We start from the raw sequence: 15,191 nt of genomic DNA on the forward strand, positions 1-15,191 counted from the left end.
AGGGGAAAAGGAACCACTTCCTGCTTGTCCTTGCTTAAATATGAGTCTCTCTGCTATGTCACCTCCTGCCTGGATCACCACTTCTTTACTACATTTCCCAGAATCCTCCTTTACTCCTAGTCCCGTCTAACTCATTGCTGCCTCTTTGGCCAAACAGTACTTTATTCAACAATCAATAAGATGAACGTACACAGAAGTACATTCCCCATCAGTGAGTATCCTTTTTCCCTCTTGTTTTCTGAGCAGTATGTTGCTAAAATCTGTTGGTGGAAGGAAGGAATTGCAGTGGAAAAATCAAAGTACCATATCTTATGAATGTTGTCCTCAGAAGCAAAGACCATCTTAAAGCAGGCAGTGATGGCTGCAACCTCATCCCATGTAAATCATCTTTCCTGGAGTGCCTGGCTCCAACACCTTGACAAGAATCCTGGTTTTAGAATTGTTGACTCTCAAGAGCCTCCCTCTGACTACTCTCTTGCTGTTTGTTCAGGACTGCTTAAGGTTCTAGAAAGGACTACAAAAACCCCCTGAAAACAAACCTCATCATTTCTCTAGATGTACAAGGAGCATCTATGTTTTGCTAGTGAAAAATCAATTGAATTGTTGGGTGGTTGTTTTTGAGAATTGGAAAGGGATGTACAGTTCCTTACAGGAAGCCATTGAAAACAAATGGATCACTGAAACAATCTCCCTCTCCTTTTGCCCCGTCTCTCTGTGAGGTGGAGGTTTGGTCTAATGCCCATGCCTAGGTTTGAATTGAAGGTGTTACTATTGGTAAATCAAGAAGCATCCACTTTCCAGATCCAGTGCTCTTGCCGTCCACCTTCAGTGACTCAGCGTCACTGTCACTGTCCACTCACATATTCTCTCCATGCACATGAGGTATAAAATATAAAAGCCCTTACTGCTTGTCCCCTACCTTTGATTTGCCAGCATTTTATTGAGTATTTTTTCATCAATGTTCATGAGGGAGATTGGTCCGTAGTTCCCTTGAGTCTTTGTGTGGTTTGGGTACCAGAGTAATTGTAGTCTTGTAAAAAGAGTTTGTCAGTGACCCTTCTGCTTTTACTGTGTGGAACAATTTGAGGAGTATTGGTATTAGAACTTCTTTGAATTTCTGGTAGAATTCTATACTGAAACCATCTGGCCATGGGCTTTTTATGGTCCCAACTTTTGATGACTGCTTCTACTTCATTAGGGGTTATGGGTCTATTTAGATTACCTATCTGTTCTTGATTTAAATTTGGTAAGTGACATTTATCCAGAAAATTGCCCATTTCCTTTAAAGTTTCCAGTTTTGTGGAATACATGTTTTTGAAGTATGACCATTTGATTCCCTGGATTTTGTTTTGTTCTTTAAGGGGTTTTCACATTCCTCTTTGAGGGTCTCTATTACCTTCATAAAGTTGTTTTTTTTTTAAGGTTAACATTTTCTAATTTGTCAAAGTATAGCATTAAGAGAGCATAACCATGACCCACAGGGTTGGAGAATATGTTTATCTCATGCATATCTGATGTGGGACATATCAAGACACATAAAGAGATTCTATAAAACAAAAATAACAGACAATTAAAAATAAGAATAAACAAAAAATTGAAGTAGAAAAATCCAGTGACGAAGAAACCTGAGGAAGATTCTCTGCTGCATTTGCTATCAAGAAAATCAAGATTAAATTAGCATTCCTAGGTTCTGGAGAGATGGCTTAGCTGTTGAGCCTGCACTACTAGCCAAGCAGTCCAAGTTTAGTTCCCAGCACCCAAATCAGATAACTCACACCACCTGTAACTCCAGATCCAGAGAATCTGATGCTTTATTCTGGCCCCTGCACATATCCACGCATATGGAACACACACACACACTTAAAAACCATAAAGTTGTTTTTAATTTCATTTTATTCTTCATCTGTATGTGGACATTCATGTTTCGTTCGTGTAGAATCCCTAGATTCTGTTGGTGTCATATTAGTCTTTCTGTTGTTGAAAGTGCCTTTATATTCTTTTATGGAAGGTTTTATTTCTAGATAGCATCCAGATCATGATTAACTGAAAACAGCAAGTGTTTTGTTTCTTTTTACCCTTCAAAAATGTATGGTAGTTCAAATGCAAACATCCATAACAAGCCTCTGAATGGCGTTCAGAAATGACAGTTCATTGAAAATGTTTCTTCATTTTCAGCTGAGCTGACATTTGTTGGGGAATCTCTATAACAACTTGGTCATATTTTGGGATTGTTGGAAAGCTTCTCTCTTTACTCTTTCTCGCCTTCTTTCTAATTTAAGTTTTAATTCTCCTACGAAAAGTTTGAAAGTGAACAATCAATGAGACCTGATTGGAGAACTTTTTTTTCTTTTGTGTTGCATTTGGTTTTATGTCTGTAATTTGAGCAGTAGGTAACGGGCTTTTCAAAGTGATTGCATTGGCTGGCTATAATTTCTAATGAATAATAAGACATAGAGATTATATATAGTATACATTGATGTGATCTTTCAGAAATAGGAGTTTTATGATGTAATTCAGAAGTAAAGGTTTTGTCACATTTTTGTTAGTGTATTTTGGCATTATTATGATTGTTATTATTACTATTAATGGAGACAGGATATATGTAGTCCTGACATTCTTAGAAATCACTGTTTAGAAACCACAGAAACAGCTGACATGAACACTGGGGAACTCTTGCTCCCCAGACTGATAGCTGGGATACCATCATGGGACTGAAATTCTTGTAGAAAAAACACACATACACATAAAAATAATCAAAACAGTTACCATTGCAGAAGTTTACTTGTATATATTTTAATAAGATTAAAATTACATGAAAGACTTTCACAATTTCTTTATGATTTAACTGTGTATATTTGAGATTAGTACATTGAGAATACCATATAAATGTTATGTCCCATGATTTACAATGGTGTTTCTATTTTCCGGGGCAGTAGGAACTCTCTGATATCTTCTAACAATTGACAGGTGGATATAAGATATGCCAAAGCCTTACCACTTGTGAAATTTCTCTCCAGTATGACTTTTCTGATGTGCTCTAAGATATGAGCAACTAGGAAAATATTTGTCACATTCCTTACTTTTTTTTTTCTTTTTTTATTAAATTATTAATATTTTCACATATACTTTCCCTCTCCCTCTCCCTCCCCCACCCCCATTCCTTCTCCCCCACCTCCAACCTACCCCCCACCCCATCCACCCGCCACTCCCCAGGCAGGGTAGGGCCCCCAACCAGGGTTCCACCAAGTCCACCAAATCTTCCTGTGCTGGGCCTAGGCCCCTCCCCATGTGTTCAGAGACAGAGCGAATCCCTTCAAGTGGGATGGGCTCTCGAAGTCCCTCCCACCCACCAGGGCAAAACGCCAGTCCACCTCCCTCTGGAGTCATTCATGATTTCTAGTTTCCTTGGGGTAGAGGATTATAGGCTGGTAAACCTTTGCTCTATGTCTAAAAATCCCAGGAGTGCAGGGGCCTCCCCATTGGCATCCATGATCAGGGGGCTGGATTAGTCCTGTACTGTCCTCCCAAAGAGCATCTGGGGTCGATATGCTTTCCCTTTTTCAGGCCAACTGTTTCTGTGGGTTTCTCCAACCAGGTACAGACCCCTTCGTTCTTCATTCCTCCCTCTCTTCAACTGAGTTCCAGATTTCAGCTCAGTGTATTTCTGTGGATGTCTGTCTCTGCTCTCATCAGCCACTGGATGAGGACTCTAGAATAGCATAGAGAGTATTCATCAATCTCATTCTAGGGGAAGGGTTTCTAGGCCAACTTCTCCTCCACTGCCCAGACTGTCAGATCGTGTCATCCTTGTAGGTCTCTGGAGATCTTCCTAGTTCCAGATCTCTTCTCGGACCTATAGTGGCTCCCTCTGATACGGTATCTCTCATCCTGCTCTCTCTCCTCTATTCTTCCCCCAACTCAATATATCTGCTCCTCCATTTCTTCTCCTCTACTCTTCATCTTGTGCTCTTATTGTGGCAGCACCCACTTCCCTACCCTCATGCTCTCAATTAGCTCGGGAGTTCATGCCATTTCCCATTCCTGGGGTCCATTTATCCCTTAGAGTCATTCATGATTTCTAGTTTCCTTGGGGTAGAGGATTATAGGCTGGTAAACCTTTGCTCTATGTCTAAAAATCATATATGAGTGAGTACATACCATGTTTGTCTTTTTGTGATTGGGTTACCTCACTCAGGATGGTTTCTTCTAGTTCCATCCATTTGCCTGCGAATTTCAAGATTCCATTGCTTTTTTCTGCTGAGTAGTACTCCATTGTATAAATGTACCACATTTTCTCTTTCCATTCTTCAGTTGAGGGGCATCTAGGTTGTTTCCAGGTTCTGGCTATTACAAACAATGCTGCTATGAACATGGTTGAACATATGTCCTTGTTGTATGGACAAGCAGTATTGTCTCTCTGCAGTGTGAACTCTTGAAGTGTTCTAAGATTTTCCGTGTAGGCAAATGAGTTTTTACATACCAGAAATTTTAAGGGTTCTCTCTAGTATGGATTTTCTGATGGGATCTAAGAGTTTTCATGTAGGCAAAGGATTTGTCACATTGCACACATTTGTATGGTTTCTCTCCAGTGTGGGCTATCTGATGTCTTTTAAGATATGACCTCTGAAGAAAGGCCATGTCACATTCATCACATTTGTGAGACTTCACTCCAGTATGGATTTTCTGATGTTTACTAAGATATATGCTTTTACTAAAAGATTTGTCGCATTCTCCACATTTGTACGGTTTTTCTCCATCATGAATTTTCTGATGATCTCGAAGATGTTGGCAAGAGGTGAAAGGTATACCACATTCTCCGCATTTATAAAGTTTCTCTCTATTGTGAATTCCCTGATGCCTTATGAGTGTTGCTTTCTCAGTAAAGGATTTGTCACATTGTTTACATTTGTAAGGCTTCTCTCCAGTATGAATTCTCTGATGCTGTGTAAGGGTATTTTTGGCAGTAAAGGATGTGTCGCATTCCCTACATTTATAAGGTTTCTCCCCAGTATGAAGTCTTTTATGTGTTTTCAGACTTGAGCACTGGGTAAAGAATTTGTCACAGGTGGTACACTTGTAGGGTTTCTCTCCAGTATGAGTTCTCTGATGCTTTATAAGTGTTGACTTCAGACTAAATGATTTGTCACAGTCCTTACATTTGTAAGGCTTCTCCCCTGTATGAATTCTCTGATGGACAGTGAGTCTTGAGGCATTCCCGAAGCTTTTCTTGCATATCACACACTGGAATGACCTTTCTCCCTGCCTGTGCACTTTCTTTGCAGTGCAGATTGTCTGATCTTGAGTAATGTTGGAAAAAATCATTAAAGATTTCCCATGGTCTTTAGAATTGCAAGGCTCTTCTTCAGAGTGCATGCTTTCCTGTCCATCTTGGTTTGGTGAGTCAGTAGATGAATTCCCGTGATTACTGTATCTGTAGTTATTAGAGTTTTCTGTATTTTCACATGTTCTATTAAATGCACATGTGGAGGGGTCATGAAGTACTTTGCCAAGCTCACTGCACTGACAAGACTTCTTTTGTATCCTCACACGTTGATGGACAGGATCAGACCTGTAATAGTTCTCTGGAAAATGAATATGGTCATATTAAGTTGGCTTGTTCTAAGATTCAACATTTGATAAGTAACTATCTCTCTATATTCTCTCTCAAAATATGTCAACAAGCAACTACACAGACAGTTTTTCTTTCACTGTAATTGAATATATTCTGAAAAACTAGTCTGACAGCCTTCAAGGGTCTGTGAAATTCAATAGATATCTCATCTTAATTGAAAATGTCTAATGGTACAAGATGGATCAGGAAATTGAGGAATCAATAAGTCACTTTGGAATTTAGATCACTGACTGATTACTTTAAATGAGATATTGAGAAAGAATGGTTTACTTCAATCCCAGGCTCACTGTATTTATACTTATTAAGTGTTAGAAAATGAGGAGTACTGTTCAAAAGACCCAATACCTTTGAAGATTAAAGTCTTAATGAAAAGCATCAGGATGATGTCTTTAATCCAGAAAACACATTGGTTTCTTACAAAGGAATAGAAGAAAAGGCAGTATTCTGCCAGACACCATAGGCTCAGATTTGAGGCAGTACTGCCATGGACAACTAATGATTGTATTTATTTGCCATTGTCTGAGCTCCACACAATGCTGTTTCTCCTAACTTTCCTCCTAGGGTTATTCTCAAGTCTTGCCTGTACACCAAATCCTGAGACTATTTCCCAGAAGGCAGGTCTGTTTGTTTTCCACTGGGAAGAAAATGTAGGGTGGAATATAAATACAGACATCAAGGAAGGCATTTAAAAAATAATCCTAATTCAAGGACCCATCTGAGGTTCATAATTTATAGAATTATTCTATTCAGATGTCAGGATAGTCAAACCAAATTGCATTTTGTAGTAGTATTGCCACCATAACTCTGGTGGCAATAGACACATGTCTTAATAGTTACAACAGGCAGGATGCCTCCTGGTACCAGGATGCTATACTAAGTAAAATGATCAGGCATACTTTCCAGTGCAAAGAAATATCATAAAAATATTGTCAACTCTTGCTTTCTCTTTCACAAGAAGCCACCACTGTTGTCTTGCTCATCCCCTACCCCACCCTCCTCTCTATTCTCCACATTCCAGGGTAATATCATTTGCTCCTGGAATTGACCAGGGCTACCCTGCATGTAGGAATCCATGTGTGCTGTGAGGTAGCTCATGACCCATGGTACAACTTTTAGAAAGAATACTGACATCTATCACTATATTTTGCTCAGCAAATGGAGAGAACACAAAGTAGAGGAATCCAGGAATGATTTCCTATTACTTTTCCAGTCAGAATCTTCACCAAATTTAGAAAATTGTGTTTACACATCTTTAGTTTTTCTCAAAATTAAAACCATGTCAGGTACAGTTATGAACATGAAGGTTTAAATTCTGGATATATATATATATATATATATATATATATATATATCAGTCTTTGAATGCATCATGAACCCAAAATGAGGGAAGTATGACAGCTCTAACTTTGAAAATGGAAGAAAATCAAATTCGATGTAAACATTCCTTCCTAGTACCAAAATTTTCCTTGTCTCCTGCTGTTCCAATATCTACAATGGATTATTTAGGAATTAAGCAGCAAAATGTCTTACCTACAAAGATCAGGTTGTTGCAATTCTCCAGCATCACATCAATGTACAAAGCCCTCTGATCAGAGTCCAGGCATTGCCACTCCTCCTTGGTGAAGTCCACAGACACATCTCTGAATGTCAACAGATCCTGAAACAAAAACATTGCTTGACCATGAACTCAAAGATAGAGTGCTTTCCAGATTATAATTAGACTTGAGGAAATTAGGTATATGGATGATGAAGACTGATTACTCAAAATGATCTTTTTAATATAGTCACATTCTACAAGGGTTTTTCTTTTTTTTTATATGAATCGATCTTTTTTACATGTCAATCTCAGTTCTCTCTCCCTCCCATCTTCCAATGCCTCCCACTGGCCCCCCTCCAATTGCACTCCCCATCAGCTCCCCTGGGATAAAAGGGATTTTCTAAGTATGTGAAAACATTTGACACAAGCTCACAGTTGATATGCAGAAAACCACACAAATTTAAGGTCTGGACATTGTTAGCTATTGCTATCGATGCTGTGTTTATGCCCCACAGGATCACAGTATACATGTCTCAGAAGGAAAATTCACGATGAGTAAATGGGCTTTCATGGCTGCACCTGTGGATCATGTTAAAACATTGACACTCCATGAACCCTGTGTGTATCTGCCTTGCATGGTTGTATTCTAACAGGCTCAGCTTATATGTCTGAACTATGGGTCCTATTCCATTCCATTAAAGAACAAAGTGGTAGATAAAGAAGTTAGAATTCATAGTTGTGCTCTTAGGCAAGGAATTTTCACTTTTCCCCTAGTAACACTGTATGTAACAACAATGCATGCTATCAGTACTATCATTAACATATAAGAACAGCTAATTGATGGGTTTACTTTTATAAGATATTTTGAGCCAGTACAAAGCAGATAGAATATTCCACATCAATAACATTAGATATAATCTAAAATTTTCCTAATAAAAATAGGAATCATCCCACTTTGACCTAATAGAAACTTCAGAAAGGGGGCTAGAGATGGCTCAGAGTTTAAGAGCACTGACTGCTCTTCCTTGGGTCCTGAGTTCAATTCCCAGAAATCACATGGTGGCTCACAACCATTCATTATGAGTTGGTGCCCTCTTCTGGTGTGATAATATAAATAGAGGCAGAATATTGTATATATAATAAATAAAATTTTTAAGAAACCCAAAAATCTTCAGAAAGTGGAAGAATATTTCATATCTGAAATATTATGAGTTTGAAGGAAGTCCTGTTACAAGATTTGTTCATACTGTGTGAATATGTGTCTATGTTTCTCATAATAACATTTAAAATATAAACAATGACAGAAAGCTAAATGCTTGCAAAATCTGAACATATATCCAACCTTTCTAGAAAAGTGGACATAACCACTCACCTTAGATACGCTTACTGGAGATTCAGCCATTTCTTTTTGTTTGTCTTATTTGAGTTTCTCTTTCAGGAAAAATGAATATACAGATGACTCGCTGTCGTTTCATAAGGGGTCAAAAAGAAACAAAAATATTAATATAGAAAGCTTTTAGAAAAAATGTCAAGTCATATGAAAATATCCAGGAAAATGAATACAACAAGGTGTTCAGAAAACGATTCCAAATAAAGGAAAGTATGGCAAGACTTTTAAAGTTTGAAGAGATAATCAGTATTAACCATATTATTACTTAGAGAAAAAAATGTTAAAATTGATGGAGACATATGTGCAATTCAAGTTAGTCTCAAGTTACCATAATTGATTTCACTAAAGCAGCTTTGCAGACAAAAATTAGAGGCAAAATTTACACAGGAGAATCAGGATTTATCCATGAGACTCTGGGAAATTTTAAATTTCATGTGAATAATAGTAAATCCCAGAGAACTGGGAAGTTATCATACAAGGGCAAGACAGCAAGCCAATAATTTTCACATGGAAGGAAGAAAAATACTGCCAAAACTCCAACCAGCAACACCATCAAGAAGAAAAACACAGTGAATTAAAATGCCATGATCAAAAACCTAGCCCCCATGGTAATCCAGAGAGTGAATACTCTCACAAATAAATACGGAGCTTAAATAATTTCTGCATGTTGCCCCTGCTTTTGTATTCCTTGCCATATTCTCAAAGGACTCAGCATCCTTCTCCACAGATACTTGTTGGCCATATTCATTGTTGAACAATTCCCAATAGCTACAAAATGGAAACAACCTAAATGTCCCTGAACTGGATGAATGGGTAGTGAGAATGTGTTAATATGTGTCACTATGTAATACTAGTCAGATGTGAAGAAAGTTGAAAAAATGAGCTTTGTAGCTAAATGGATGGCCCTAACGAGATTAAATTGATTGAGGTAACACAGATCCACAAAGAAATATGTTGCATGTTCTCTTCAATAGGAAGTTCCTAGCTCCAAATGTTCAGATGTGAGTCCACAACCAGGATTGCCTGGAAAAACCAGACAAGTAAAAGGAAAATCCTGTGGAAAGTGGGAGAATAATGGGTAATAGAAAAATAAAGAGGAAACAATGATATAAAAAGGGGTAAATAGATTACAGGTGTGTGTGTGTGAGAGAGACGGAGAGGGAGACGGAGACGGAGACGGAGACGGAGATGGAGACGGAGACGGAGACGGAGACGGAGACGGAGACGGAGACAGAGACGGAGACGGGGACGGGGACGGTGACGGAGACGGGGACGGAGACGGAGACGGAGACGGAGACGGAGACGGAGATGGAGAGCGTGCACAAACAGGATTAATGGAGAAGGGACAGCCATAAACACAGAAGGAGAGAGAATAAAATAACAGTAAGGATATCTGAAAAGGTCGTAAGGATTCTATCTATTATCTACAAATATGCCTATAATGCACTCAAGTCTCTGTAAGCCTATACAGTTAGTGTATAAATGATAATTTCCTGTCTTACTTCGTGAGGCTCGTCTCAAGAGCCATGTATTTTCTCACAAGCACACACAGCAGCCTGCTTTGTCATCAATTGGTCAATCCTGTCCTTGAGATTTCCAAACAGTACAGTCTACTGTGGTTGGCCACGCTTGACTCCCATAGGTAGACCTTGAGCCCCTACTGTTGAAGAAGCCATGTGTTTCAGTCACAACCAGGAGACTTGACATGGACCGGATTTTAAAACCTCCTCCCTGAGGACTATCCTTCATGGTACCATAAGGGAACCTGCAAGCTTTTAAAGGAGGGAGCCAAAAGTCCTACCCAGCTATGAAAATTCTGAGTCATAACAATGATCTACACTACACGATCATAACACCAAGGGTGTAGGAGCACAACACATACATTGATGGTAACAATCAGATTCTAATTGGATTTAAGGTGTTCTCATCCAGAGGAAAGTCATGTCTGGTACTGGAAACCTAGCCTATTTCTTGGGATAGAGAAGGATAGATCTTGGAGGAGAACCTAAAACCACTGTGCATGAATATTCATATAAAATTGATTTGCCTCCAAGTACCAGTTCTTAGGTAGAAAGTATTCTCATAGCTATACCATGATGATTCTGAGATCTTTCTTAGTGGAAGTCTATAGAATTATTTCCAGTGAAACAGAATGTGGCAAAAGTGAATTCATGTCCCACTGGATATTTAGCTACTGTCTCTTCCTTCTCCACATTCCAGGGGCATGCATTTGGCTTCACAGGTGAGCAGATCTGGGGGATTAGTTGTCCCCAAGGTGATAAAGAGATCATTCAGAAAGCACCCATACTGTTAAGGAAGAACTGTATTCAAGTAGATAAACATACAGGATTCTACAAGTAATTCTCCTGTTGTCATGCCTCGTCATAATACTGAAAATACGGAGAAAACTTTTCCATTTAGTGTAACTTGAATGCCACTTCCAATTATTTCTGAGTCAACCTCAGGAGCAGAAATGGTACTGTATTATTGGGATCACAGACGCACACAAAATGAATTATTGAATTTATCATGGACCAAATTTGATGAAAATCTGCCAAAAGGAAATACACTTAACAAATAATTTCCCAAGAAACATTCAGGAGGAGCAAGGGGTCCTGCATCTAAACTATTCTCATCCACAGAAAGCAGACTCTTGCTACTCTGCTGCATCCATTCTCTGGACAAGCCATCTGAGCAGGCTGCAAGCCTTAACCCTTCTCCTCTGACAGGTACACAGTCACACCCCTGGGTGTCAACAGACCACAAAATCAAACACATGTTTTTCATCAGAGTTCTAATTCATCTTAATGAATCCAGAGTCAGATATCAGGGTAAATACTGAAAAATGAGAGAAGTAAAAAAGCCAACCTGTATTGAGACTACTTACCTCTACTGAATCCTCAGGCCAAAAGGAAGACCCAGTTTCTAGGAGTCCTCAGACTGAGTGGGCTGAACTGGTGTCTGTTCCTGCCTTATATACCTCTGTCTACCCAGCCCAGTTACTTCCTGTCTCCACCTCCCAAGTGCTGGGATTAAAGGTGTGTGACTCCCAGGTACTGGATTAAAGGTATGAGCTCTGTTTCTCTTTTACTCTGATTAAATCTTAGGTAGAGGAGGGTGGCCTTTAATTCTGTTTCCTCATTCCATGGGCTGGGATTAAAGGTGTGTGCTACAACTCCTTGGCCTTTATGACTCACTACACTATGATCTTCAGGCAAGCATTTTTTTGTTAGCGCACAAACAAAATATCGCCACCGGTTTGAACAGTAGTGCGGGTGTACACCTTCAATCCTAGAATTTTTGCAGAAACAAGTCGGTGGATGTTTTTGAAGTCCACTTGATCCTGGTCTCAATGGTGAGGTCAGGGTCAGACAGAGCCACATTTTGAAGTTCAGCTTTCAACCACAGTGAAGACAAGATTAAAAAAAAATAACAGTTCGGTCATATGTTCATGGACAGAGTGCCTATGTTGACCAGGGAAACAATAGTCTGTTGTAGACATTTTTCTAAATGTAGATGTGTTATAGTAATTATTGAAAAGATGTTTTCTAATATTATCCTACCCACACTATAATAGCTTCTCATTTGTACCTTTTTTTCCCCTCTACCCACAGGTGGGGAGGAGGGTAAGGGACATAGTTTCTCTTTGTAATCCCAGCTTTCCTTAAACTTCATCCAGTCCAATCTGCCAAGGATCTCCAAGATCCAGCCACTTCTGCTTCCCTGATGCTGGGATCATAGGCTTGTGCGAACATCACCTGGTTTAAAACTCCTTTTCTAACTGGGAAAATACAGATACTATGAAACAGTATACTGTGTCTTTCCCGGGTCTAAGGTGCAACATCAATGATTCAGCACAAAAGTACACATTTATTCATTTCTCTTTTTTATTCAGAAAAGTTCTTACCATGAAGGCTAGTTTTTGTGGAATTCACTATGGAGAGGGGGCTAGCCTATATCTTACTGAGATCCAGCTGTATTTGACTTACGATTGGTGGGATAAAAGCTGTTTATCAACAAGCAGTCAAAGCACTTCTCAGAATGCTATATTTACATAACAGTGCATATTTCTCAGATGAAAATTCAATGCTGGGTAAAAATTTCAATTTTAAATGTCAGTGTTTACAACCATATCCATGGAATTAAAAAAAATCCTCTATTTTTGGATTTGATTACCTTTACTGGTTGGACATTCCAAGGCCCTAATTTTATGTGCCACTTTCTTGAATAGAGAAGCAATTTAATGTGGAAGTCAGCATGGATGACTGTTTATTGGAAGAGCTTTTTCCTTTCTGTGGTAGCAAAGGGATAAAGTTGGCAAATATCAACACATAAACTCACATATTCAACTACATGATTCTATAAGAATATTTTGACAATGAATATCCATATAAAGGAGAATAGTCCAGTTTATGTAATGTGAAATTTGTTCATGAGGGTAAGACATCCACAGCAGAAATTCAGAGCCAGATTCCTTATAAACAGAAGAGAAAGTAATCATGCCCCTGGACCCTTCCTTCTTGTGTCCCAGGTCAGCATTTCCTTCTTTTGACATGTAATTGGTCCTGCAACAATTATACAGTGACTACCACTGCCTCAGACTCCCTTCCGCACAACTCCAGTTGCCAGGATACACTTGAACTGCTGTGCACAGAGTAGCCCCAGGCTTGCTGGCAAACTAGACCAGAACTGGAGGTAGGAGGACCCTTTGCCCCTGTATCTCTTTCATGTCCCGACCTTCTGGACATCAACTTGGGTCAAGAGAGTCAGGGATAGGGAATGGGGACAAGAGACGCAGAATGAATGACCACAAGACAGGATTCTGATCAAGTGGCAAACTTTACTTTTCTCAGGCTAGCTTATATAATCAGGATGTGGGGAGGGGCAGAATGGGTTGTTTGTGAGCTAGGTGTTAGTATAGGCAGGATATTGGGAAGCCACAAAGAGGATGTTTGGCAGGGTCAAGAGCTCATGAGTAAGAGGTCCAGGGAGGGTTGCCTAGGTGACTGAGCCTGTGTGTGGAGGACTGTGTCATGTTGTTTCTTTTCTTGAGCTGAGGTTCTAAGGAGCTGCTATGTAAAGGTTAACTATGTGGCCTGCCAAGAATGGCCTAGGATCTCATGCCAAGCCCTGAGATTTGGCCCTCAACACTTTCCTACAGTTAGTATGAATCCTTCAAGTAAAAACAGGCAGCCTACCCTTGACTTGAGTACCAGATTCATGAGGTAAAATTAACCAGATAAGTTAACAGCTAAACTCAGAATCCAGCGTCCCATCACCAATACAAACATGACAAGCCAAAACCAAATACTGCAATTGTGTTGTGGGGAGAGACATTTCAGGAACTTGGATTTTGAAAAGAAATGTGGGTCTTAATAAGTCAGTGGTCAGCCATTGCTAACAGCCCAGGACTGAGTACTTCCCACACTATAGTGCTGTTACTATTAGATGGTGGTCTTATCATTTTACTAACTCAGAAACAAGTTTGTCTTCTATTGCTGGTGCTAAGTAAGGTGCTTAACCCCCACTCACCACATACATACACTAGCCACACCCAACTAGAGGTGACTACTGAGACTCATGGCCCTACCAGAAGCAGAAAAAAAGTAAGGTATGTGTTATTTTGTTGAACTTTAACAAAGAAAGTTTGCATGAAGATTAGAAAAAGTAGCCAGCTGATAACTCTTACCTGTACCTTAGGCTAAATGTGCGATCCTCTCTCAAGGAATCCTCAGACTGCAATTCTCTCCAGCAAACCTCATTCTACGCTGCTCCTGTCTCCTCTTGCCTTATATTCCTCTCTCCAACCTTCCACCAATCCTGTTCCCACCTCCCTAGTACTGGGATTAAAGGCTTGAGATCCTAATTGCTGGGATCAAAGGTCTGACCTCACTTTCTCTTTTTAAACTGATTCACCATTCTGTGGGCTTGAACTCACATCTGACTAAGATTTGGGATTAAAGGCGTGGCTACCAAAGTCTAGCCTCAAGGACTGATTAGTGCCTTAATTGTCTGGGCAACCAATGGCTTTGATGCTAACTAGGAATGTGGATAATTAGTGGCTTAGCCCTTCACTTTGATTTCCAGGTAAGCTTATTTTTAGATTAAAGACCTATAACTATATGTGCCTTTTTGTCCAAAATAAAAAAATACAATTAATATGTTATTCAGGCAAACTTCATTTGTTTGAATACAAACACAATATCTCCATAGATATATGTTTCCTGACCTTAACCATCACTTATACCTTCAACCTATGGCCTGGAAACACTGAGGAAGAGGAGGAAGAAATGAAATAAAAGGGAAAGAGCAGAATGGGCTAAGACATGAGATTTTCTGGGCTCCACACAGTTGTAATCAGTAACCAACAGCAACTGAGCTGACCTGCATTGACCTCAGTTTAGACCACAGTCAGTTTCAGAAAGGGAAAGCCCCACCGAGCCCCACCCTTAATCTCTCAAATTCTCTCTATGAATGCATTCTAGGGGAAGGTACATTGCCTGTGGCTGTAGTCCTCTGCCAAGCCCACTAAACTCCAGCACACAGATCCAAAGCCACCATCTCAAAAAATTCCCTGGTTATTCTAGTGGGTCTCAAGCAAAAACAATTGAGAGGAGCACTATGGAGATATT

At 39.6% G+C, this 15,191-nt stretch overlaps 1 protein-coding gene across 1 annotated transcript in view; it reads right to left on the reverse strand.

The window, feature by feature from the left end:
- The window catches only part of LOC113838580 (zinc finger protein 2-like), a 38,746-nt gene that overhangs the window by 3,827 nt on the left and 19,728 nt on the right, over window positions 1-15,191 (reverse strand). Inside the window, exon 2 of the mRNA XM_035453853.1 lies at window positions 7,163-7,289. Within this exon, the coding sequence (XP_035309744.1) occupies window positions 7,163-7,289 (127 nt within the window). The remainder of the gene's footprint in view (window positions 1-7,162; window positions 7,290-15,191) is intronic.

This window comes from Cricetulus griseus, unplaced genomic scaffold (assembly GCF_003668045.3).
Source record: "Cricetulus griseus strain 17A/GY unplaced genomic scaffold, alternate assembly CriGri-PICRH-1.0 unplaced_scaffold_43, whole genome shotgun sequence".
Taxonomy (NCBI): domain Eukaryota; kingdom Metazoa; phylum Chordata; class Mammalia; order Rodentia; family Cricetidae; genus Cricetulus; species Cricetulus griseus.